General features: G+C 41.5%; 1 protein-coding gene across 1 annotated transcript; it reads right to left on the reverse strand.

Moving 5' to 3' along the window:
• Positions 1-27828, reverse strand: LOC136767758 (complement factor B). Its single transcript, XM_066721742.1, has 18 exons — positions 27533-27828; positions 25870-26058; positions 25108-25293; positions 24320-24493; positions 23510-23590; positions 22904-22998; positions 21697-21820; positions 17911-18030; positions 17481-17561; positions 17232-17357; positions 14304-14422; positions 13989-14112; positions 6053-6197; positions 5697-5782; positions 3486-3616; positions 2977-3067; positions 1341-1390; positions 1-980 (listed from the first exon to the last, which is right to left on the reverse strand). Exons 1-18 carry the CDS (start codon positions 27588-27590, stop codon positions 867-869), a joined length of 2094 nt encoding a protein of 697 aa, XP_066577839.1. The 5' UTR covers positions 27591-27828; the 3' UTR covers positions 1-866.
• Positions 27829-27852: the final 24 nt, after the last annotated feature.

Raw genomic sequence — 27852 nt, forward strand, 5'->3', positions numbered from 1 at the left:
TTTCTGTGTTTTATATTATTTTTATTATACACTTCTGGCTGCATGGGGCTTATGCACTTTTTAGTTCCGTTTCTACATAAACCACTTTTTAAGTATTTTATTACATATTTACAGCGTTTCAGTTGTATAGTAGCATATATAAATGCATACATGTTTCCATTCAGATTTGATTCATTAGTTTTTTAATAGTTTTGCTGTCTTTATTTGTGTGATATGGGTGTATGCAGATTAATTTCTATACAAATTGTGTCCTCATCAGGGCTGTAGTTGCTTTTTTTTCCAGATCCACAAATATAAATAATAAACAAGTAACATACATTTGTACATTTTTGTATTAACTCTACTTTCTTCATATTAATTAAAACATTGCTTATGGGTTTCAGTCTGTTTATTGTGGTTACAGCACTCTGTATTGGAGCTGAAAGAGGTTTATAATGAGTGGAAGCGCTGGCTCCTACAACCCAACAGAAGTTTGATTATTCAAATATGAAACAATATCAGAGCAATAACTGCAGTCAACACTCGTGTCTGGCATTGGATTATTTCAACAGGACAGGGGTGCATTGCAAGGTGCCGTGTGTTTATGTGAACAGAAGGAGTTGGAAATGTATCAACCCCAGCAGGCAGCTGCATTTCTGTCCGATTCATCTTCCTGAAGAAAGCAGTCATCAAATCAGTTCTAGGTGTGCTATGGTGTTGTTTTCTGGTGAAGCATGAGATTCCCAAAGTACAAAAATATCTGTGTAGCTAATTTAACAGTTTTAACATTGATAACCAAGAATATTACAGCAGTGAGAGGAGGAAATGGGGTCTGTAGAAGCCACTGTTGTGATCAGCCGGTCTCTTGTAGAAGTGATTGAGGCGAACTAGATGTCTTCCCCTACTTTCCCTCGGATCCACTGCATCATTCTGGGGACGCTGGCATAGAATCCCATGCTTTCGGCAGCACACTTTTCCTGACCATAGCTGACGATGCCGATCTGCAGCAGCACATTCAGAAATTGACTCAGTCAGTGAACTCAGACTGGAATTAGGCCGAGATTTGCAGTGGTGACATTGACAGCAAGCAGGTATTGTGCGCTGTAGCTTGAGAGACGTGAGTAGCTAATGTCTACATTCGATCATCTGACCCATTTATTTTAGCTTGCAGCGTCGGTCGGTTAATTTCTACATAATGTTGGAATGTGCTTTAATGAATAGGCTTTAATCTAATTTCTGTGTAAAATACAAGTCCAGGAAATCTGGCTTGATGCTCTCCAGCAAACTTCTCTAACAATTCAATTGTCGATGACAACAACAATTGAAACTGAACTATTTGTGTTTCTCAGACTCTACTGTACCTGAATCCATCGTCCGTTCTTCTTAATGACAAATGGACCCCCGGAATCACCTGTTCCAAGTAGCAGAGCAATTGGGAAACATTTAGTGAATACAATTACAGTATCTATACCAAAAGAAAAATATATTTCCACTGTAAGAAACCACATCTGCATGGCCACACTGTAGGGAACTGAGCTATGGCCAGCCCTGATTAGCCCCGTGCAGGAGAAGCGTGGGCACCATAATTTGGGAGATATGTAGGGGTTCTCTGGTTTGGGAGAGAGACTAGGTTCAGCGTTGTTCCTGTGAAGTCTGTCTGCAAATAAAAGCTGATACTTGGAACCTCGACTCACCTTCTGTTATTTGTTGCTTTTGTAACAGGTGAATCCAGCTGGCTAGCACAAATGCTACAATACATACATTTGATAATACAAGATAATCTATCTCAGGACCTCAGGATGTTTGTGTGTCAGCAGTATCTAAACCTGTGGGATTCTTATTAACACTGGTCTGGTATCTTGTGTCTTTATTGTCAGGATTTGGAGAATTCAAAAACATCAAGACACACAAGCAAAAACAATCATTACTCCTTTTCTTCAGATGCCAACTTAATGTAGCTCACAATCACAAGAAAACAGCTTGAAAATCTCTGGATCCTTGTGATTTAGAGATAATAAGCATGATGTGTTTTTCCTTAGTTGGCTTAAATAAAGCACTGTAGGTGGATCATTTGACCTGCAAACGATCATGGGATCCAGTTAAGGGTTCTCTTCGCAAAATAGGTAATTTGGGGGTCTAAGTACCAAGTTGTCACGGTCTCCCCTGCTCCTACCTTAGTTCACCACCAGAGGTCTCCCTCTCCCAAATACTAATCTAGTGCTTATCATTTCCTCTATCCAGTGCAACCAGTTTCTCCACATTCTTTCCTTCCAGGTGCACCTGTTCTGTCTTCCTCTTTTACCATTGGCTAATCACTCCTTCACCTAGTTCAAACCCTCTCCCCTACATAGTATTTAAACCCCTCTGTTTCCCAGCATAATTGTGAAGTCTTGCATTCTCTCCTGGATCAATTCTGAGCATTGTTTCTTGATTGCTTTACCGTGTATATTGACCTCTTGCTTCCCTCTCTCATTTACCCCTTTTTGGATCTCCCCACTAGCCTGTTCGCTTGATCGATTGACCTGGACTGTCCCTGTTTACTCTCTATCGTTTGCCCTTATCGGATTATCTGCTTCAACTCTAAGCCTTGCACTTGGATCCTTTCCTTTGGTCCTTGAGGACGTAACACAAGTAATTCCTCTTATATACTTAGTGTAGGTACAGTGTAGGTACACACAGTTACATTGCAGATGATGTGTACTTATGTCTACTAATACAGATGTATAAAAATTGAACAATATAAGCAGTCACACATTACCTATATTGCAACTATGTAAGTACACTGTAAATGTACAGTTATAGGTACATAATCAAAAAACTCCCCACTTAATGTAAAGTGTAACAGAAAAATTTTACTTAATTTAGGAACAAAGGCACCTGTGCTCTCGTCAGTCCCCAATGAATGTGATTACCATTGCAACTACCTTGTCCTACCACTACAGAACCTTTCCTGTATTGGAAAGCAAGAGAAAATACAGAACGTCATATAAACCTCACCTGCACAAGCATCCACATTGTCTCCCTTAGCACAGAACTTCTCTGCAGTGAACGGGATGGGTATTCTCACTTTGGAACACTCCTCCCGTTGCTGAAAACAAAGCAATCAGAAGTAGTTATTTTATTCTGTGATTTACAGTATTGGCCAGGGTTAGTAATGTATTAGTCAAATGTAAACGCGTTTAATAAGTATGTACCTTTTGACTTGGGTGTGGGTTTAACGGTATTTTAAACATCATTAAATTACCTGTCTTTGTATTTGCCCTTTCTCTGTCCCTGTGATAGTTGACAGATTAGTGTATTTAGTTAAATACATCTTGTTCATTAAACTAGACCTAATTCTCAATTGTGTCTTTTTAGATTTAGTTGAATTCTGATTCAGGCTTGAGATATTGATTGATTAAACTGCGTAAAGACTGTAAACTTTTGACGGCAGTAGTTATAATATCCAGCCCAATGTAAGTATTATGACATTGCAACTGCTGTGGTCTCTATTGTCATCCGCTCACCTGGATAGAGATGCTTCCATAATGTAGGTTTTTAGCCAAAGTTCCTTGGTAATTCTTGGTCTTTCCCCATCCTGTGATAATCCCGTTGACAGGTCTGTAGTCTTCTCCACCATGACCCGTCAAAAGCAGATCTGTATGACACAATAACATAAGAAAGTTTACAAACAAGAGGAGGCCATTCGACCCATTGTGCTCGTTTGGTGTCCATTAAATAACTGAGTGATCCAAGGATCTTATCCAGGGCGACATACATTTATACCCATTTATACAGCTGGGCATTTTTACTGGAAGTGAAGTACCTTGCTCAAAGGGTACAACAGCACTGCCCCACCCGGGATTTGAACCTTCCAGTTATGAGTCCAGAGCCCTAACCACTACTCCACAGTGCTGCCCTTCTTTCTTGAAGTGTGGTGCCCAGAACTGTACACAGTATCCACATGAGGTCTAACTAGTGTACATTCTGAACATTACTGCCCTTGTTTTAAATTCTACACTTTTGACAAAATACCCTAACATTTTGTTTGCCTTTTTTATTGCTTCCCCACATTGCTTGGATGGAGAAAGACCTAGGAGTCTATGTGGACTCACTTTCTCATGCGTTACTTCATCTAGTTTTATTCCTCCCATAATGTAATTATAGTGGACATTTTTGTTACCTGCATGTATTACCTTGCACTTGTCCACATTGAATTTCATCTGCCAGGTGTCGGCCCACAACTGAATGTTATTATTGATCCCTGTGGAACTCCACTAACAACCTCACTCCAGTTAGAAGCAACTCCTCTAATCGACACCCTCCATTTCCTAGACATCAACCAGTTCATAATCCATCTACTTCCATTACCCTGAATGCCTACAGCTTCCAATCTGAGGATCAGTCTTTGGTGTGGAATCTTATCAAAAGCTTTTTGAAAATCTAAGTATATCATATCATATGCTTTCACATGATCTACAGCTGCAGTTGCATGTTCAAAAAACTCAAATACATGATTTGTCCCCTTTCTTGTGGATTGGTGTGACATTTGCTGTCTTCCAGTCAGTTGGCACATCCCCTGTTCTAAGTGTCATTTGGAATATTTGAGTAATTGGCTTATAAATAATGTCCCTCATTTCTTTAAGTACTGTTGGAAATATCCCATCTGGTCCAGGTGATTTGTTTGTTTTTAATTCTGCTAGTCCCTTTAGTGCCTCCTCCTCATTTATCCTGATCTCTCTTAGGGTTTGACTGGACTGATTGTTAACCTCTGGCATGTCATCTGTTTTTTCTTTTGTAAACACCTCTGTGAAATACTCATTCAGAACATTTGCCACATCTTGTTCATTTTCTAATATACTTCAATTTTTGCACTTTATCTGTTTCACTTCCTCCTTTATTTTACCTTTACCTTTTGCTGTTATAGTATTGAAAAAAGCTTTGCATTAGATTTAGCTCCAAGAGCTATGTTTCTTTCTAGTTCATTTTTTGCTTTCCTGCTATCTCTTAACATCTCTTTGCAGTTTTATATTTTCTTTGCATTTTCTTTATTCTCTATCCCTATACATTTTTATATGTGCTTTTTCAAGGTTGGTTCCCGGACAAATTGAGTTAGAAAGCAGTCATTTACCATCTTAACCATTTCTATTTCTGCTTCTGTAGTCCCAACTGGGCTTTCACATTCTATGTTTGTGAAATTGAAATCCCCCATTATAACACCACATCCTTGCTACATGCAGTCCTGATTACACTGTACAATGCAGCATATTTCTGAATATCTGAATTGGGTGGCCTGTAACACACTCCTACCGCTAATCCTCCTGTGTGTCCTGATGTAACCCACAAAGATTCTCTTTCGTTAGTGGGATCTAATTTGAGTTCTTCTGCCTCAATGTCATTTCTGATATATAATGCTACCCCAACACCTCTTCAATTTTGCCTGTCTCTCATAAACTCTCCTAATCCTTTTAACTTGTATTCATCCCCACCATTTTCTGTAAGCCATGTTTCTGTCACTCCATCATAGTCACCCACCAGCACTGTGGCTTCTAGGTCTAACATTTTGTTCCACTTCAGGACTTGCCACAAGAGTGTCAATAGATCATTATGTCTCATTCTTCAAAGGAAAATCAGTAATATTAATATTTGCAACAAACTTACACAAAAGTATGTTTAAAAAACCATATAAGACATATATTTCTGTGACTCAATTAATCAATTCAAGTTTTTTCTTATACCTTGAAATTCACACTGTACGTGCCAGTCCAAATCAGGGAGAGAGAGGACCCGAGAGAGCGGGGCAGTGCAGGGCAGACACACAGGCCTACAGACACAAGGAAACAGAGGGTAACTCAATGTAAACTGCTACACATGTTGCCAGGAGAGATTCAGTACAGCAGGGGTCTCCAGCCCTGGTACTAGGGAGCTACAGTAGAGGACTAACCAGAAGGATAAAGACCCTTGCTAATGTAAAGGAGATTAGATAGGTTATTATGACAGGGAGATCCGCAAACATCTGGGGCATCTCTAGGTCATTGCAAAGGGACACCACATACAGTTGAGTTTGGAAAGGAAAAGCTGATCACCGCTGTACCTATGTCTGCCATCAAATTGGATCTCCCTTTTGAGCTTCAGGAGCCCAATGTCATAGTAAAAGGTTCCATTGTTTCTGTACTCTTCGTGCACAAACACCTTCTCCACTTCCAGGGGCTTTCCAATTTGGCTTCTGTCTGCGATACCTAGAAGACAGGTAAAAAGACAAACCCAGACATTGGAGATGCAGCAAATTAAGTGAATGAAAAACACACTGGAGCACTGGATCCAACACGAGATCCTGAAGTACAGTCAGATGTATGGAGAGGGGGTGGGGCAGAGGTTGTCTTTGCCCCTGGGCTGAGGTGGGAGGGGGGGTGCCAAGTTGGAGATGCCAAGCATGGGGATCTCAAGATAGGAGCTTTGTTACTACAATAAGCATATTATTGGCAGAACCATGTAAACTGTAATGGTGAACTGTTGCTCTCTGGATGCCCACCGTGTATACCCACATTCACCTGTCCCTGCTTCCACTGATTTGTTTCTGCCGGTAGATCTACTCCAGTTGAGCCATCATGGATCTCAGGATCCCTTCGTATAACAACATTCCCAACAATAGCTATGTCCTATTGGAATTTTCTGTGATTTTACATATTGTTATGAGAAGGAGGTAGGGGGCACAAATACATGTTTTGACCCACGGGCACAGGAGGCTGATGATCCGCCACTTAGTACAGTGTTCCACCTGCTAGCTACATCAATAAAATGAACACAGAACAAACCGATGTTGCAGAAATCAGAGGCTTGTGGATTCCAGGGGGCAGTCCTATTCTGAAACAGTGATAGAGATTGACATCTGTAGCTTAATTGATGAGAAACAATATTCACAAATGACAAAATACTAAAAATACACAGAATAAACAGCTGAAGTCAAATTAAAACAAATAATCTTTTCAACATACTATACCGTTCAAAAGTTTGGGGTCACTTAGAAATTTCCTTGTTTTCCATGAAAACATACATACATACATTTCTCGCATGGAATAGCCTTCATTTGTCAGGACCCGCACATCATCACAATCACACAGTAGATCTAGTTATTACCCTGGGGTAGAGATTCACAACCTAATAATATCACCACTAAACCAGACGATTTCTGACCACTGCCTTATTACATTTGAGCTACCTGGAGAAGCAACAGACACACAGGAGAGGAAAATAGAAACTCGCTGCCTAAATCCCACTGCTATTCATAAATTCACTACCCTGTTGCCAAATGCTAGCTTTATCAAAACAGGATCTATAGAGGAATTATTAAACAATTTCAATAATACACTAAGCACTGCTTTAGATACAGTAGCTCCATTAAGGACACGACAAATTAAACCAATGAAACACTCGCCATGGTTTGACGAACACAATCGCTCACTTAAAACAGAATACCGTAGATGTGAGCGTAAATGGAGAGAAACAAAACTAGAGGTCTTCCACATGGCATGGAGTGACAGTATAATAAGATACAAGCATCCCTGTCCTCTGCTAGGTCTGCCTACTACTCCAATTTAATAGAGACGCATAAGAATAACCCGCGTTTTCTTTTTAATACAATAGCGACACTTACTAACCAGCAGGTAAAACCTTCAGAGGATATCCCCCCAATTTCACTGTAGTGACTTCATGGATCATTTCAATAGCAAAGTTAACAGCATTAGAAAACAGATAGAACAGGAAACATACACAGATACTATAGCTGACACATGCAGTCCTTCTCAGCCCCTGCCTACCTTGGACTCATTTAATGCAGTAAATCACCAGGGATTGGTCTCCTTAATTACTAAAATGAAAACAACAACCTGCGCACTAGACCCTATACCCACCAAACTGCTAAAACAATTATTAATTATTCACAGAATACACAATATTATTAATGTCTCTTTATCCTCAGGATCTGTTCCGAAATCATTTAAAATAGCTGTAATTAAACCACTTCTTAAGAAATCCAGTGCCGACCCTAACCTACTAAAACACTATTGACCTACTCTAACCTTCCCTTCCTTTCTAAGGTTCTAGAGAAAGTAGTTGCAAACCAACTGCAAGCTTTTTTAACTGATCATCAATCAGGCTTCCATTCCGGCCATAGTACAGAAACGGCCCTGTTAAAAATATTGTGTGCAGAGTCCCTGTTCGGCGTCTCTACACGGTCTGGACTGGGCAAGAGCGGCTTTGTACTCGTCAAAAATACAGCTATTCAGTTTGTGTTCCTGATTTCTATTAATAAACAGCTAAACTGCGGACCATTTGACTTGTGGACATATTTCAATCTCACGTCCAAAATATGAAAGTGCATCCACATGACCAGGGAGGGGTCTGGGGGGTCATGGTGCCATAGCTTGTGTTCACCTAGGAACTCCTACGTCACGGGTGGAAACAGCTGATTTCCAATGCAGACGCGTATTTAGCAGCGCACAAATAGAAAATTGTGCATCCTCACCAGTTTTAATTACAGAGCTCCACCTAAATAGATCTGTGATTGACAAGCACAAGAAACCGCGATTAGTTTGCATGAATAATCTCTGCTGATGTGTGATTTTTCGCTGGTGATGTGTAGTTGTGAAGCAAAGCTATGTTTGAGTCCAGATCTGCCTGATTTCATAGATTTCATGAAGGTTTTGAGCTATTTTTCGACTTCGAAATGACTCAGAATCACACATTTCAGGTCTCCAATTGTCCAAATCTTCTGGGGAGGACCACCAGACCCCCCGCCCTGAATTACTCAATCATCTTTGCCCTCATTTTGCAACATTAATTTTGAACAGTGTACCATGATAAAGGGAAGTCGTAATGACTTGAATCTAATAAGACAAAATGCTTGAACGTTTCTATTATGTTTATCTATATGCCTACAATAATCTTTAACAAATTACAACAATTAAAAGTGGTCTGAAAGCTCTTTAATACTTATATTTACATCTATTTAAACGTTTTATTTTTGTACTTTGTCGAATTAATGTACTAAATGTAAGCAACGGGGTATATTACTAATTCACAGAATTGTGTGTGTGTGTTGGAAAGGAGTCTGGACCTTGACTATACCTTGAACAAGAAATGTGGACCCTGACAAAAAATAATTGACTATCCCTGTCAAACAGACTCCAATATGTACAGATTAACGAGAACCACTCAAATGTAACTGAGGTTAAGTACGCAGTCCCACAGGGCTCAGTCCTCGGACCTATACTTTTTCATTGTACATGCTCCATTTAGGTGATATCATACGACGACATAATATTAACTTTCACAGTTACGCAGACGACACACAATTATATCTGTAAATCCTGACAATACCATAGAAAAACAAATTTGCTGTCTGTCTGAGATTTAAACATGGATGACAAAAACTTTTCTAATGCTAAATTCTGACAAAAGAGAAGTCCTAATTTTAGGAGACAAAAATCGAACAGTTCATCATGCACTGACAAAATTGAGTAATGATAACTTTAATTTCTCCCCTAAGGAGACGAAACCTGGGTGTCATCTGTGATCATAATCTATCCATTCAGAATGTGTCGAGATCCTCCTTCCTCCAGCTTAGAAACATTGCTAGACTAAGACAATTCCTCTCATTACAGGACACTGAGAAATTGATTCACGCATTTGTTACATCTAGATTGGATTACTGTAATGCCATTCTCTCAGGCGGCACAAACAGAGCTATTTCTGCACTTCAGTTAGTCCAAAATGCTGCTGCAAGAATCCTAACAAAAACAAAAAACATGATCACATCACTCCAGTATTAACATTTAAAGCACTAAAGGGACTGGCACCTCCCTACTTAAAAGATCTTCTTATGGAATACACTCCAGGTCAGCCATTGAGATCACAGGAGGCCGGTTACTTAGTAATCCCTAAAATACACGAGAAAACCGCAGCTGGTAGAGCATTCAGTTATAGGGCCCCAACTGTCTTTGGAAATGTCCTGCACTGCATGAGCAGTATCTGAGCACAACTGTCTTTTGGCTTCCAGCAACAGCCCCTTCTGAGGCACCTCGTCCCCCCACCATGGAAGTCTAACTTGGCACAACCCTCCTCTGAGGCACCCCATCACGGATGGTCAACGGGGCATCCACACCCAAGGTGTGACGAGCCATCGCCACCCAAAGTCTGTTGATGGTCCAACCCCCCCCACCCCCGATGGCCGGCAAGAGGCCTCCTCCAGAGGGAAGAGCACAGCCAGCAGCACCGCTAAAGAACTTTCTGATCTCCTTGCTGCTGTACTAACTATACTGCCTGGAGGGGAGGCAACCATTAGGCCTAGGCCCTAAGCCGTGGACCTACTATGCCATCCATAGTTTTTGGTTTTTCTCTCCTCCGTGCCTAAATGGTTTATTTACTTAAATGTTCACTTACTTTATTTTAGATCACGTAAAATATTTACAGGTCTATATTTATTTTACTTTATTGTATTAATGAATTTTGTTGTATGTTTATCAGTCTGTAAAGCACTCACTCTGTGGCTATCCTGCAAAGGGCGCTATACAAATAAAAATGGATTGATTGATTGATTGATTGATTTCTCAGAACAAGAATATACTGATGAGTTTCAGAAGAAAGCTCTTTGTTTCTTGCCATTTTGAGCCTGTAATCGAACCCACAATACTCAACTAGTCTAAAGGCGGCCAGTTTTATTGCTTCTTTAATCAACACAACAGTTTTCAGCTGTACTAGCATAAATGCAAAAGGGTTTTCTAATGATCAGTTAGCCCTTTAATTGTTGTTTATGTAACATTTATATAATGCAGCAGTTATTTTTATTTCTCTTGTAGTGATAATTTTGGTAAAGCAGTCAGTTGGGGAGCCCTAATCCTATTCTGGGGACCTCTTTCATTATGGTCGCTGTTGGGGTCCTTTTATTACACACTGATCGGGCTGCATGTTGTGCGCAGTGTCTCAGGTATGTCTCTGTTTCAATACCTTTTGTAATTGTTTTCTGAATGCTCAATTTACATAATATGTTAATTATATGTACACGAGTTTGGGAAGCTGTTTTTGGTAGGAAGCCCTAGTTTAAAAAAAAAAAAAAAGCGTTCGTGTTGTTTACAATCGCATGTTGCATTAAGAGTAGAAATTGCGTTTAAAACTGAAAGTTATGCACAAGTATTTTCTGGTTAAAAACGATTGTATAAGTCTAAGAGAGTACTGTGAACAAGTAAAACAATCTTTTACTGTTTTGTATAATGGCTAAACGGCAATATTGTGATCGTTTGAGTTATATAATGAAAATACTTATTATTTTGCAACGGTTATTTCTTTTCAATTATCTGTACAGCTTAGTAACATGTGAAACAGTAGATCTAGGTTTATTGCTCAAGGTTTTTTAGTGGATGCAACAGATTACTTTTAAAGTGCTGAGGTAGTATTGATTAGTCACGGTGTTCAGTGAATAAAACTGGTACATACATGAGTTTGAATGGAAACTAAGAATTAGATTTTAAAATACATATGAATGTATTGTGTGTATAGCGAATTGTACATTGTTTCAAATGGACTCATTTATATATTTTCTGTTTTTTTTTGTTCTACTGTGGTCATGCTACTGTGTCACTGTTATAATATATTACTGAATATATATACCCTTTTATGTTACACACTAATCCAGCTGCATGATGTGTACTGTGTCTCAGATAAAGAATTATCTAAAAAAACTTTGTAGTTTGAAAAGTTTTCATTCTGTAGTTTTGTAGTTTATTTTGTAGTTCTATTTAGCTTATTGTTGGGGTGGAACTGGCCATTAGTGACTGCACAAAATCCTCCCTTACATAAACTTGGATTAGCAAACACAAGGTGCCATTGGAACACAGGACTGATGGTTGCTGATAATGGGCCTCTGTACGCCTATGTAGATATTCCATTACAAATCAGCTGTTTCCAGCTACAATAGTCATTTACAACATTAACAATGTTGTAGATGCCGGATACAAAACCCACAAGGAGTCTTCAGGTTACTGGCGTTGTCCGGTTTATTACAGGGCTTCCGTTCAGATACAGTTCCAGAAATAAACAACAAGGGGAAATCACAATAAGCACAAAAGGTTGAAAACAACAAACAAATGGTGCTCCGGCAGTTGCAAGGCACACGGGTCAATCATCCTCCGCATTGGACATCTACTACCCAGGGAAGGAGAGAGAATAAATAGCTGAAGCACAGCTGGTGCTGACATCACAATTGTCTCGGTGCTCATTGCCTGCAGTCGTGAGATCGCAGGCTGTTTGCGAGGCAGCGGACAATATGGCTGCAGCACATGAGCACCTAATGAGTGTGCGTCAGCAGCAGCTGTGCTGTGACAGACGGCCTTCTTTTCACAAATGTCTACACTGTATTTCTGATCAATCTGATTTTTTTTGCACATTAAAATAACAAGTTTTTCTTTCGAAAACAAGGAAAGTTCAAAGTAACCCCAAGATTTTGAATGGTAGTGTGTACTGCCTAGATCAGTGGTCTCTAGGGGTGTAACGGTACGCAAAAGTCACGGTTCGGTACGTACCTAAGATTTTAAGTCACGGTTCGGTACGATTTCGTTACAGTGGAAAAAGAAAACATGCAAAACATAACATTTATTTTTATTTATTATGAAGTTATAAACTTATAAACAGTGGCTAACTGGCCATAATTCCCTGAACAAAGGAAGGCACATAAAGGTACATATCTTGCTTTCTTAAATAAAAACATACTTAGGTCTAGACATAGGCGCCAACTACATGTGGGCTCAAGGGCTTCAGCCCCTGCTGAACAGTAAACAGGGGGGCTCAGCCCCTGAGTTAATCATTCATGGAAGAAAATAAAACAAAAAATGTGATTCCAGTTAGATTGTCTTTTATACTGCACTAATTACATTAGTCCCTGTTAGTTGCGTTGATACATTTTCCCGCATGGAAATGTATAGTGTGTTTTGTTGCACCGTCAACGGCTCAGGAAGACCTGGTTGGGGTAAAATTGCCCCCTATGTATTGTATATACCCACTGTATAATTGTTAGAAAATATAAGAAACTTTCCAGTAAGTTACTAGTTAAATACTTGCTTGTATTATGTTTTCTCTTCTCAGACTTATCTGCGTGGCAGATGGAAACAATTTCTGCTGATGTGGCCGTTCTTTGGGTAAAGAACCAAAACTACCTATAACATGTTTTTCTCAGTACAATGTGTACTGTGTCCTTGATATCAGCGCTTCCATGTCTGCACTAATTACAAAGAATACCTTATTAAATATTGTTTCCTGTGTCTTGGAACTGCCCCGGAACATATGCCAAGAAAATATCATCCAGGTTCGGGACGGCCCCGAAACTCCTGTGAAATACTGCTTGTAAATGTATAAAAGACCGTGTGAAACTTTCAATAAACTGAAGAGAAACAAACTGGCTTTGGTGTCTGTGACTTTCCTTCCCAGGCCCGTCTCCTGCTAAAAGTCTCCACTGTTGCTGGAAGCGCTGACTGGGGTGCCTGATTCAATGGGATCCGAAGGGTTGCTTCAACTGAAGCGTTGTACCTTAACAGACCCATATATGGTTAATCTGGGGTAAAATGAAGGCATACATAATGTTTAATATAAGGGGGGGTTGTATGATGTATCAAGCCCAAATTACTGGTGAAAACTGATTCTTATTAGGCTTTGTTCTTCTGGGTATCAGGGTTGAACTATAGCACAGTACCGTAGCACAGCAAGACCGTGACCTTGTTCACACAGACACACAGGGAAAGACATGCATTTCTTCATGCATTGTGTGACATTTCTCTCATATCATATTTGTCAGAAGCAAAAAACAACCAACATACAACCTCACACAATGTTGTTGGAATTAAATGTGTTAGCTGGGCCCTCACTATACCACCAAGGTTTGGGACAGTGAGGGATAGCAGTATAAAGGATCTGGTATAGAAGGAGACAACTTTAAACTGGTGTGAAAAAGTGTGGATTGCCAGGTTAATTGGATAGAGACTCACCTGCAAAGACTTCAACTTCATTTGGCTCACATACCACCTCCTTGGACTTGTAGCAAATCAAGACATGAGCCGCGGTGAGGATCCACTGTTTGGAAATGATTGATCCACCGCCTGAATCTTCTCCCTGTGCATTAAGTCAAACCCCCCTCTTGGTTAAAGTAAATTAAATATAATTACAGTGGGGATATAGGGGGTTCCAGATAGCTGGAAAACAGCTAACAAGTATGGATCTAACTCTGCATTTAACTAGATCAGCAGCTTGGAAGGTTCACAAGCACCTATGAAAATTCTACCAAAGCAGAGGGCTTTAATTACCTGGATTCGCAGCAAAACTTGCCAAGGCCACTGCTTGTCGTTGGCCTTTATTCCCTTGTAGACCCTCCCATGGCCCCGGCGGACCTGGCCCCCCCGGATCCCACAGCTCTCTAGGGGTTCTGACCATGGAAGGAAAAGAGTTCCAGAATAAAAATGTAGAAGGGGGTGGTGAAAGAAGGAGAGCAAGAGTCTTTATTTTTAATCTGGAATGCAATTCACCCCTTGAGGCAGCACAAATATGTAATGGCAGTGAAGGAAATGTAGCAAAGATGTCAGAGTAGACCATCTCAAAACATTGACAAAGCTGTACCCCATCACATTTTGAGTACTGCCCAAGGGGGAGGGGTTTCTGCGCACTGCAGTAGGAACCCGATCGAAAATGTCACTCTATCAAAGCTGCCATTGGCCCCTGCACTCGTCACTCAGAACAGGTCCCTTCCCACTTCCTGTTTGATAAAAGGTGATGTCTGCGCAGGTTCGTCCTCTTTTGCCATTTCGCTGAACCCGAGAATGTGAGCTTTCTGTGTCTGTGTGTTGCATCAGACCTTAAAAACTGCACATTTCGGCTGGCTGGCTTCACTTATAATGTTTAGAGCTAATTTTCGTTCTATCTGTCCGTGCACCGGAGCTCCGGCTGCACTTTCGGATTCAGTTTCGGTTCACAAATAGAGCATTCAAAAAAATAATCATGTTAATATAGTGCCATATATTATCCAATTTGCTTGCTGTGTTGGTTTTTTGTCCACAGGGCTTTTTCCTCCAAAACAGGAGCGCTAGCTGTGGCAGTAAAATCCAAGGCCCTACCTAAGTCTCAGTCTGTCGTAAGAGATCTCGCCTGCGAGATGTGCTCCTCCACTGACTTGCGCTGCACTACAGCTCCCAAGTGAATTCCACCATCGCCATGCTGGTCTCCTTAACCCCACTATCCACGGAGTCACGTGACTTGGCCTGTCCTAACAGTGTGCCTAAGTGTGCCACTGGGACTAGTCTGCCACCGACTCGTGATGATGACAGACGCCTGCAAACAAGGTTGGTGAGCAGTCTACGACGGACATGGTGTCTAAGGCAGGTGGGCGGAGCCCGCACGCACCCTCCATATCAATGTCCTGGAGTTACAAGCAGTGCGCCTCGGACTGTGTCATTTCCTGCCAGTCCTACGGGACAGACGTGCTGGTTCGGACGGACAACACAGCGGTGGTTGCCAATATCAACAGGCAAGGAGATCTCCGGTCACACAGACTGTACTGTCTAGCATGCCATCTGCTTCTGTGGGCACAGCCATGGCTCCGCGCCATCAGAGCAGTTCACCTCCCCGAACTATCCAAACACGGCAGCGGACCTCCATTCTTGGGGAGGCCCCCCGGTTTCGGAATGGCGCCTCCACCCGCTTGTGCTACAACAACTGTGGAGCCAGTTCAGCAGAATAGAAGTGGATCTCTTTGCCTCAGCAGTGTCCACCCACTGCCCACTATGATTCTCCATCCAAGACCACTCAGGAACTCTAGGGATCGACTCGCTACCTCAAGCGTGGCTGCGCTGTCTCCTTTTATGCGTTCCCACCATTCCCCCTTCTCCTGGTGGTCCTGGAGACGGTCAAGAGAGAGAATGAGCGACTGTTCTGCTGATAGCCCCACAGTGGCCTGGTTCTGGTTTGCAGACCTGATCACCCTCTTCAACGGAGAGCCTTGGCAGCTCCCAGTGAGAGCGGGCTTGTTGTCCCAGGTGCAGGACACGCTTTGGCACCCCAATCTGGGCCTACTCCAGCTCTGGAGCATTTGATTGCTTGGGGTCTGGTAGATGCAGTAGTAGCCACTATTCAGTCGGCGAGAGCTCCCTACTGCTGGCAGATGTTTAGCACCTTGTGCCACTGCAACTTTAATGCACAGAGAGCGCACAAGTTGCTTGATTGCCAGCACCATATATAGTGCAAATAGATATACATCCTCGCTCCTAGCTGCACTAGTAGAGCAGCCGGTCTTGCTATTGTAAGCAGAGGGCATAAGAGTTAACCTCTGTAGCCCCACTTTGTATATGCTGATTGCAGAAAGTTACTGGTTTAGCATGACTGTGGTCCTCGCTCCTGGGCATCCCAGATGTGGCCCCAAGGGGCCTCTGTAGCTCCTGTCTGGTGTTGTGTTGCTGAGGCCTCCTAGCAGTACGCCTCAGTGCAGGATCCCTTGTCAGCTCGCTGCCTCCTCCCCTGTGACGGTTTTGTTATACAGTAACCCCTCCACCTTGGCCAGTGCTTCCGACTTCCACCGGAGTCCTAGCTCCCGGCAAAAGAGGACGAACCTGCGCAGATGTCTTCTTTTACTAAACAGTAAGTGGGAATGGACCTGTTTGAGTGACATGCACAGGGGCCAATTGCACCTTTGATAGAGTGACGTTTTCGATTGGGTTCCTACGGAAGTGCCCAGAAACCCCTCCCCCTTGGGCAGTGCTTCCTTTTTCAGATAACCAGGGTTGCATTTGCAACCTATCATTTTAAATAGTAGAAAGCAGCTTGAAACAATAAATTACACAGATAGGAAACTCATCTCTGGTTTGCAATTCGCAGCTACATCAAAGTTTTGATTTGGTCCAGCACTTAGACACTGATCAGAACTATTAGTACAAGTGATAGTGGATGCTTGCTGTATTCCAAGAAGGCTCATATGCTCTTCATAAGGGATGCCACTATCAGGTTTCCTTGTTGACAACATACATTTACTTATTGTTTTAGCTGGATGACCCTGGTTTAATTACATTAATGGTATATAGAAGACAACCACAGAAAACAGAAGATGGGTGCGGATGAGGTATGATCTGTTTAGTTATGAATAGGGGTCAATCTTTCAGGTCAATTGCTTTTTCTAAATCATGTAAAATTGTAAGGCTAAGGCAAGTAAAACCCTACATTCAGAATCCCTGATGATCAATCAGACTCACCTTCAGTGGAGAGGTTGGCCAGGCTGGTGTAGTCAGGCAAGTAGAAGGCTCTCTGCTCTGCTCTCTGGGAGGCCAGCTGGTCCAGCTCCTCTTTACTCGCACCGCCTACCCCGATGGTGAAGATGTCTGTGACACAGGGCAAGTCTCATCACCCCTGGACCTGCCTGCTCAGCATATGGGACGCATTTTGAAATAGACTAGCAGACTAGTCCAACAAGGAGCAAACAGTGGCTCAGATGGTGAACTCACCCAGGTTCTTCTCTGGCTCAGGAATGGTCTCCGTCATGTTGCGGATAATGGAATAAGGACTGGGCCCCATATTGTGTCTGCCTGAAATTGATTTGCAAAGTCTAAAACAGTTCGGAGTGCTATGGATCCTCTAAATTGGATACATTACTACCTGATAAACAGACATTAAAACAATAAAATTGTTCTAAGTACTGAGAACACACACTGAAAGGACTATACGTATGTCACTAGACATACAGACTTGATATACAATCTCTAGATCTGGTGACTATCTATCTAACATATTTAATTCTGACAACATCATGCAAGGTTGCGGTTTGGTCGTATTTAGTTTTTTACAAATAAGACAAATGTGACAAGATTGTCAAACTGTTTTCTTCATTGGGCCATGTGTTTTGTGTAATCTTGTGCTTGTGTGGGTGCCCTGTACCGTCAGTGAGGATGATGATGATATTTTTGGGAGGCACAGTGGATTTCACGTTGTGATGGATGGACTGCAGGACGAACCTCAGAGCTTCCCCAGTATTCACTCCTGACTGGTTTAGGAGGTCTAGCAAACCAAGGGCAAGAGAAAGCTTCATAAAGTCTATTGAACATATTTTTGTTAACAAATAAAATCAATATTAACAATAACTACTCGATGGGCTAGACCAGGGATGGCAAACCTTTTTTGAATGGAGTGCCCAAAGTCTGCTTTGTATACTTTGCTAAGTGCCAAAGGGTGCCAATGACAAATTAGGGATATTAAAGTTAATACAGGGGCTAAACGGCATTGTTTTAACCAATATTTATATTTATTTAGTTGATGCAATTAAGTTATTAATTGCTAATGGCAGTCTGCCGCAGAGTATGAAGCTGAATGAAGAGAGGCACATAATCTTCCCAAATAAATTTTATAAATATGCAGGTTACATTTTTGCTCACAGATTATTGTCAGTTTACATATATAAAAAGGAATAGTAATAGTACTTCACTAGCTTGGAATATGTCCCTTTTCATTTTGGATAATGAGAATCTTTAATCCTCATTCAGATTAAATAAATCAATCTTAATTGTATATAATGGAACAGCATGCCAAAGCATGTCACAACATTAAAGAATAAAGAATAAGTGCATCATACAATGAATACATAATGTAAATGTTGCAGTAGTGCTACAGTGCAGTCAAATGCATGAATCACATTTCATCACGCATTAAGTTTGAGGATTATAATGCTAAAATTCATTTAAAAACGCATTAAAATCACGATCTACCCCCCAAAACAAAGTCCCACAGATTCCCCCATTGCCCTGCCGTTTCATACAAGAAGTAGTTTGTTAATTTGGCAGCATTAGTAACCCTTCATATTGTTTTGTTTCGTTTGCACTTGCACTCAGTCATTACCAATGCACCTTCGTTGTTTTCAGCGTATATTTACTTAATATCTACTGCGTTTACATTTTGTAAAATAACTAAAACTGGTAGATTAATAGCCATTGGGTGCCACTTGTTTCAAGAAAAAAATACGTGGTATCACTCTATCGTGATTATGCGTATGCACAAATGTACTCTACAAATCAAAGGCATACTTTATTTATTTTTGAGAATTTACTGATTTCTTTTGCCAACCTTATGAAGTGTTTAAATTGTGGGAGTGTTACATATGAATGATTTTGGCCATTTCTCCATTTGATACAGGAGATAATGCGCCCTTTTTTTTGTGTGTGTGGTTAATTTGCTATCTCATAATTTCGATTTAGCATGTCATAATTATGGCATTATTATTACGGGGACTGGGCATGCGCCAATAGGCGGTTGCAACAGGAGTAGTGAGGTTTCAAGTAAGGGCTATATGTCAGCTAGCAGAGTAGTTAAGACGCGCCCTTCTGAGTCGGGAGTTGTGTGTTCGATTCCTGATGGTCAGATGTCATTTCTTATCTATGGATTTATTTTATTATTTTGAAAATATATATAAATATCATTCCCTGGAGTAGAACGAACGAGTATAAAGCACCTAATAAGGCTTTTACACAGCTTCTCCTAATTAGAATTACGGTTCAGTGAACAAAGAGCATTGCTATCCAGTTACAGTGGATCATTAATCGAATTCAGGCAAACTGTAACAAATCAGTAATAATAACAATAATAATGGGGCATCCACATATGCACTGACTTTAATAACAAATAAGTAACGAAAGGAAATATATTCAAAGTAATAAAATAAAACAGTCTATTAATTAAAAAGAACATTGTCCTGATTAGTTATATATGGCTGAATTATTGGAGTTATAGTCTCAAATGCAAATTAACTAAGCATAATACGAAATAATAAAAACATAATAAATAATATATATATTATTGATTTGTGTTCGTGTTAAAAACACACAGAAACACTGCGACTCACCTGACGAGAGAGGACTGTGTGTCTGTTTTATTATTTGTGCTTTACAGGACTGGAAACAGCGAATAAATACACGTTTCTGTTAGAGATACTAGAAGAGCTGGACGTGTAGAGACGACATTATATTCACACAAGCATGTTCCCATAAGAATACGTTTCCATGCGCGACAATAATACTAAATAGCGAATATGTATTGATATTAATATCGTCATCATTTGTGCTGGTATATATATGTATTTTAAACGCACACTTATTACTCTTACTACAGATTTGTAATGCAAACGATACTTTTTGCCGTATTATTTATAATGTACTTATCAGATCCTTAACCAGGGCAAGTTACAGTTGAGACAAAATCCACACGTTTCACATTAATCATCCAGATACAATATAGCAGCTTTAATGAACTAAAGTGCGCGTCTCAGTCATGGCGTTTATGGACGCATTTATGAATCCAGTCCTTATGTTTTAGAGGAAACCCAGATCTGCTGTATTAATTTACTCATTAATTTAACTTGTAAATGCACACGTTAATGAATCGTGTTCCTTCACACTGACTGTGTCTGGATTGTCCTGCACACATTCACACACACAGCTGTCATTCAATATTAATACATTATTATCCTGCAGTTTATTGTCACTAGTCTGTGAATCACAGTGTTTAATGCACTGGTATGAACTGTATCAGTCATTGTCTCTGTACTGGATTTCACTCCATGCTGTCATTTCTTGGTGATCGCTCGGCTCTTGAGATGAGATCTTCACACTGTGTCTGCTGTCCTCCTGTGTCTCAGTCAGACTCGCTCCTCTGATAGAGACTCGTGTCCTCAGTGGACGGACGTCACGGCGCTGTTAACCGGCTCTGAACAGGCGCGTCCGGACGCTCCGCCGGTGGAAACGGCCGTTTAAGCGCCCGGGGCCGGACGCGGGCATAAGTCATAATAACGAGATACTAAATCGAAATTATGAGCTAGCAAATTGACCAAAAGAAAAAAAAAGGGCGCATTTTTTTTTTTTTCGTGGCAGAAATGGGCTTCCATACGTCCGTGAAGTGCAGATGTTCGCAATTCTGCGCGGATCTGCGCTGCTCCACCAATGGGGGCGGGGGATTCTGCAGTTCTGCGCATAACTGCGAAAATCTGCGCACAAGAGCCCGACCTAAAACATGAATATTCAGACAATGACGTTAGCGCTGCTCAATTACATGGGGCCGGTGCCGTCACTGCCAAATACACTGACTGGATTCCTAAAGTGCCAATCAGTTTAGACAATTGACAGGCGGGCTGGCAAAAAAACAGCACAAACAAAAAAGGCAGATAGTCAATTGACAATTACTACGGCTCTGCGTGCCATAGGTTTGCCATCCCTGGGCTAGACCAAATCCTGTGTCCTATTGTGGTTCATGTATTGTCAGAAGCCAACAAAACAGGATCAGGTACAAGTTTGTACATTGTGATTTCTGCGTCGGGCAAAGTTTTTACTTGGTCTTGCCCTGTGTGCTTATTAGAATGAATGTGTTTTTTGATATTGAATTGTGTTTTCTGCTGTAGCACATTCTGGAAATGGGTAAATAGTTCATTCTGGCCTCAAATCACTTGACTGAGGGAATGCTGACCTGAAGTAATTGGAACACTGGGATGAAAGAGCCAATGAGCTGCTGCAGGGGCGGAGTTTGTGGCAAAGCAATGAATGCTGGGTAATTGCGTTTGTTGCCAGATACTTATGCTTGAGTTGACGGGAGTTGGGCACAAGATTGCGGTTGTCCTCCCTTCTGAACTTTAGTTTGAAACTCCATGTGTGTATTCTGTTACTAGCAAGGCAGATTCATAATGACCTGTATAGTTAGTGCTCCCCACTTCCTCCAATGGCATGGCGTCTGCAGTGAGCGGGGTCAGCTCTTGAGCTGAAGAGGCAAATGCAACCACACTGCACTTCACTTTTCCAGAGAACTCCATCACCTGCAAGAGGGGACAGATGATGGGGGGGGTTACACCTGTGTTCAAATAAAATTCAATACTTTTTTCCCCAGGAATTAACCCTCCTTCCCTGTCATGGCTGTGTATTTTACTGGGAGAGAGACGCTGTTACCCTGATGATATACAAGTTAAGCAGAAAGCACTGACTATGTGGCTGAATCCCTGACCTTAATCTTAGCTGTGTAACATAAGAACTTGTTTTAACCTGGAAATACAACAGGGGCAATAACCCACCATTGTCTTGCTTTCAGAATCTGCAACACCAAACTATAGAAAATCTTTGCCTCTGTTTCCATCTAGTGGGGAGTTGATGAACTTCATTAGCTATGATGACAAAGACTGTATTCCTACTGCTGAACAGAGCTGGAATAAGTGAAAATGTGGTGACCATGTTTCCTTAAACAATGACGCACTCAAGACTGCAACACAGTATTGGACCTGCTCTGACTATTAGTGTTACACATGAGAAATGACAGGAAAAAACAGGAGTGGCTGGATGCAGGGGTGGACAGGGACCAAAAAACGGCCCTGGACTTTTACCTAGGGGGGCGATGGCTGGTGAAGTCTGGGTCCCAATAAAGTGTGGTCCGGAGGGGTGTGTGTTGCCAAAGTGTGGTTGTGGGTGCTGAAGAAGTGCAATCTGGTAGGGGGGTGTTGGCTATATGCGGTCCGGGTGTCTGCACGGGGTGACCGGCCCACATGGGAATCGACTGGCCAACCAAACTAAAACATGGACCGGCCCTTATACCGCTTCCAATGGGGAAATAGTGGAGAAGGAGAGGATCTTATAGTCTCTATAAAGACAGACAAAACTATTGAACATGGTTTCTGCATGAACACTGCCATATGTACAACAGTGCCTTTCAGCTATACTTTGTATGAGCAGCCTAGTTCCAGTAGAGCTCTGTCTGCACTTCCAGGCACTGTAGAGGGTTTTAAATACTTGCAGCTGTTTCTACTGTCATTGATACAGTGATACTGGCTAGAGCTAAACATCCATATTGATTGATTGAAAGACTGACATCTGGGTGAAACAAGCAGGATAAAGTCATAGGTTCCTCTCACCTTTCCTGACACATTTTGGACAAAATCAAAGGCTTTCAGGAGATTTTCAGTCCCCACGGAGCTGGAAGCTTTTACAACAAAGTAAATGTGCAGCTCTGTGGGAAAGCAACAAAGCAAAACCAAAAAAGAAAGCAAGCAAGCAAGAAAAAGAAAGAACTCAGTGAGACATTAGTAGATCCCAGATCAGCAAACTCAGCACTATGCATTAGAAAATAATACGAAGGATAATAATTAACAGATATAAATGTCTTCCTTATTGCAAATAGACCGCAGCCCACTTGTGTGTGTATATATCAGTGCTTCCCAACCCTAAACCTGGGCCTGTCTCTACTCTACTGTGTTCATGGCAGCCAGGCTCTTATCGGCACCCCTGACTGAACTCCTGGTCTTATGGTCTTATTTCAGCCTGGTCAGTCCTTTTTTACTCTTAAAGTGTTTTGGAAGTCACCCTGGATAAGGGCGTCTGCCAATAAATAAATAATAATAATCAAAATAATAATAAACCCGGGGGAGATGGGGTCAGGGCAGGAAGGTGATGACAACAACATGGAGACATCCAGGACCAGGCCATGGGAGCCACTGGTGTACATCGTCAGCAGCACCAACCTTTATCTGGATGCAACAGGACTTCTTCAGAAAAAGCCAGGTGCTTGGTCAGAGTCTCTGGCTCGTCGTAGGAGTATTGGCCTGTGGAAAACAAGAACAACAATAAAAATCACAATGGCATTAATACATACAGTATATACTAAGTGACACAGCAGTGTTATTTCTGTCTTGCTTTTATATACTCTCTCCAACTGACTTCAAGACGGTTTCATCAACAGTGTTCATACATACATACATAACATAACATCCATACAAACAGTTGTGGTTGAAGGCATTCACAACTTTGATTAAAACTGTTATTTGGCGTTTGGTATAGTTACTTTAGTCGTTCAAGAAACTCTACTTGATTATCTATAATGTTTCCTCCAAGTTTGTTGAACACTGATTCAGCATATATATATATATATATATATATATATATATATATATATATATATATATATATATATATATGCTGAATCAGTGTTCAACAAACTTGGAGGAAACATTATATATATATATATATATATATATATATATATATATATATATATATATATATATATATATATATATATATATATATATAAAAGAATGTAAAGATTCCTGCTCATTGAACCAAGTTTAGACAGAGGTGTGTGAACATTATTCAGCTGCCACTCATTGTTTTCGAGGGAGTGGCGGTTCAAGCACAGTGTCAAAGCTCCTCACACACAACGAACATGCTCTGGAACACAAGAAACAACCGAAAGGACACACCCAATCACAGACAGCAGAGCGAGCAGACTAGACCAGAATACTAGAGCAGTTAAGTGTGCGTTCAGACAGTACCCTCGCAGAGCGGCTCCGGCCCCGACCAGCTCCCATCTTCCAGGCAGGTCCTAAACGCAGAGCCCCTGAGAACCAGGCCTCTGTAGCAGGTGTAGCGCACCCGATCGCCCTGCTCGAAACGCTGGCCGACCCTCTGACCCCCCAGAGGGACCCCAGGATTCCGGCAGAGGGAGTCTGTGAAGGAGAACCCCACCCCCCCAGCAGAGACGCAGTGTTAACAATGTACTGGAGTGGGTCTTTCCCTGCCCCCAAAAGGCTAAATCAGCTATATATGTATAGACAGTATTGCAAGCCATTTTGAATTTAATCCTCAAATTTGAGGTCCCATATTTTATATCAGTAATATAATATTTGATATCAAAAATATGGTGATATCAAACACAATTGTTAAAATTAAAAACTAAACTGTTGATGCAATGTATAACAATGTACTTCCAATAGGAATTATTGAAATGAAAAATAGAATTTCAGATTTAATTGTTGTATATATATCCATACATTCCTATAGGGGGTTTACACCAATTTGAGCTTCTCAACACTTTTTTAAAACTTCATCCAGTGTTTTGCAAGGTGAGCCATTTATAAAGTAATTTTTTTTATGAAAATATGAATAGTCCAAAAGTCCAAATCATGAGCTCAATCAAACTCTCAGTCAAATCAGAGAGCTCAGCTGGATCAAAAGCCAGGAGAACAGTCCAGGGCTGAAAACCACAAGCTGAAATTACACAAAACAGCCCAGAACAACACGTTTAGCTCAAAGAGCCCCAGACAGAGTGGCAGCGACTCACTCCCCGTGTCGCAGACGGTGGTCTGGCCGCTCCATTTGCCGGTGGGCAGGCAGGTTCTGTTGGGGGAACCGAAGAGCATGAACCCCCCCCGACACTGGAACTGCACTGTGTCTCCGATGTTGTATAGCGCCTTGCGTGGGGAGAACCAGCCATTCTCCAGGGTGATCGGGCCGCTGCACTGGTAAGCTGTCAGAGAAGCCAAACCAGGAAAGGAGATCAGTATCCATACACAACTAAGTAAATTATTATTACAATTATTAATACTATTATTATTAGTGTTTTTTTTTTCTGTTTTCTAGTTTTTTCAAATCTTAGAGCTCAACGTTGAACTATTTAGGAATGTCAATATGCCTAACTCTCACTAGACTGTTTGTACATGTTTTACTGAGCTACCAGAATATGATATATGATAACTTGCTGCGGATCTAGCTAGTGTATCTGTCAGACTGTCTAAATTGTGTGCGTCTGTGTGTGTAAGTCCCTGTGTCTGTTTGTCACAGTGTGTGATAACTGTCCCTGCATGTCTGTCTCCATGTCTGTGTGCCCCTTTGTGTCTTTGTGCCTGTTTGTGCGCATCTCTGCGTCCCTGTGTGTGAATGTGCGTTTGTGTGTCTGTGTCTGTATCTGTGTGTGTGTGTGTGTGAGTGTGTTTGTGTGTCTGTGTCTGTATCTCTATCTCTGTGTTTGTGTGTGTGTTTGTGTGTGTGTGTGTGTGTAAGTGTGTGTTTCTGTGCGTGTCTCTAGGCACCTCTCCATACTCACGCACACAGGAAGCCATCCTGGGGTATCTCAGGGGGCTCCAGCTCCCGCTGCTCTGACAAACCCTCCAAGACACCGGCTGTGCCCTGGAGTTTGGGGGACACACGTACTGGAGCACGCTGCCCACCGCCCGGCCCCCCAGGAACTCCACTGTGCCCCCCTGTATCTCCACAGCCTCATCGCACAGGACATCTGAAACCCAACAGAACCCACACACAGATCAGAACACAGGTCCACTCCTGGAGGCCTTGGGGAGTGTACAGGTCGCACCCAATCGACCAGTGGTCTTAATACGCCAATAAGGAGCTCAGTTGAGCTAGTATCTAGGCATAGTCTGGGTCTGTGTGCCCGTGACTAAGTTGTGACTCATTACAGTAGAGGTGCTTGTCTTGACTGTGGCTGGGTATGGAAATGGTATTGGATTTCTGTTAGTTAGTTATGTTTCCCCTAAAGTGTGTGAGGGTGCTGTCTAAAAGGGCCATAGCACATATAAGTCAATACCTCTAGTTAAGGGATCATCTGCTTTATCTGAGTGAGGTTGTGCAGTGCTTAACTGGCCACAGGGCTTTAATATGGGGTTTTCTATCACTGTCAGAACAAAGCAGTATAAGGGTGAACATTTATGTAGGAATCAATATTTAGTTCCAGACTTAGGAACACTTTATTCTTAGGAAATGTGGTTATGTTATACATCATGAAATAATAAAAATAAAAGAAAACTATGGATTTTCAATAGGCCTATATACTTATATAAACAAATTGGACTCAAATGTAATAAAGTTGGAAACTGGAAATGTCAGTGCTATGTTCGTTTGTTTCCATAGAAGAAAAACATTAAACGAGTATGAAACTGCATTACTTGTGAGCTTTGCCGGAATGCATGGTGTGACTTGTTATTAAAGGTCGCCTTCTTGTTGCGCAGATGTCCGCAGTTCTGTGCAGATTTGCACAATTCCGCCGACCCCATTGGTGCAGCAGCGTAGAACTGCGGACATCTGCGCTGCACAAACATGCAAATTAATCCACACACTACCCGGATACAATTCAGTAACTGCGCTCAGCTGTGCCAAGCTTTACACAAGGATTTCTCAAGCAGCTGCAAGGCGTCAGATAATGAGACAGTCAGCAGACAGGCGATCAAACCCGTTAGCGCACACAAGCTCAGGGAGGTGGCGCATTCAGTGCCATTGTCTTCCTATTCTTCCTATCCTATTGTCTTCTTATTTTATTTTCTTCTCTACAACTCAGACGCATTCAGATAGGAGTCACAGTCCTAAACTTTCCAAAACTGTGCATTTACAGACGGGCTCCGTAGTCGATCTGGTAACTGATATATTATTCTGAATTATGTGCATGATAACTGTACTTGTTTCCATCAGTTGTATTATGGGACTAATGTTCCCAACTGCGAGACATTGGTATAGGCTAATAAAACAAACATGCAATCCCACAACAGGAACACCACTACTAGTATTATAGGTTATATGTTAACCTTATCCAGGGCAATTTACAATTGTAACAATATCACATTATTTTTACATGCAATGTATATAGAGTTTTTACTAGAGCGCCTCGCTCAAGTGTACAGTAGCAGACACCCCCACCTGAGATTAACCCTTGACTTCAGAGACCAGAGAACCGGTATAATAATAGTCATAATACTTACCACTTCGTACTGAATTGTTGCAGAATAGTATTAGAATCACGACCACCGCGATATACATGGTCTACCAATAGTGTTCAATCTTATATCCCTGTCCCAGGACGTGTCTGCTCTCGTCTCCGATAAACTTTATATTATTATTACTTTATTTCCTTATTAGCGGGCGGGATACATGGACCCACCTTTTCTCTTAATGCAGATGGGATTGACTGATCAAATCATGAAAGGGGTGGGCATTTCCCCCAATGCCAACACACAGGGGAAACGAAATTGAAACGAGCTTCGCCTCTTGGTAAACTACTTTCCCCGGTCTGGAGGATTTT

Source organism: Amia ocellicauda, chromosome 14 (genome assembly GCF_036373705.1).
Source record: "Amia ocellicauda isolate fAmiCal2 chromosome 14, fAmiCal2.hap1, whole genome shotgun sequence".
Classification (NCBI taxonomy): Eukaryota; Metazoa; Chordata; class Actinopteri; order Amiiformes; family Amiidae; genus Amia; species Amia ocellicauda.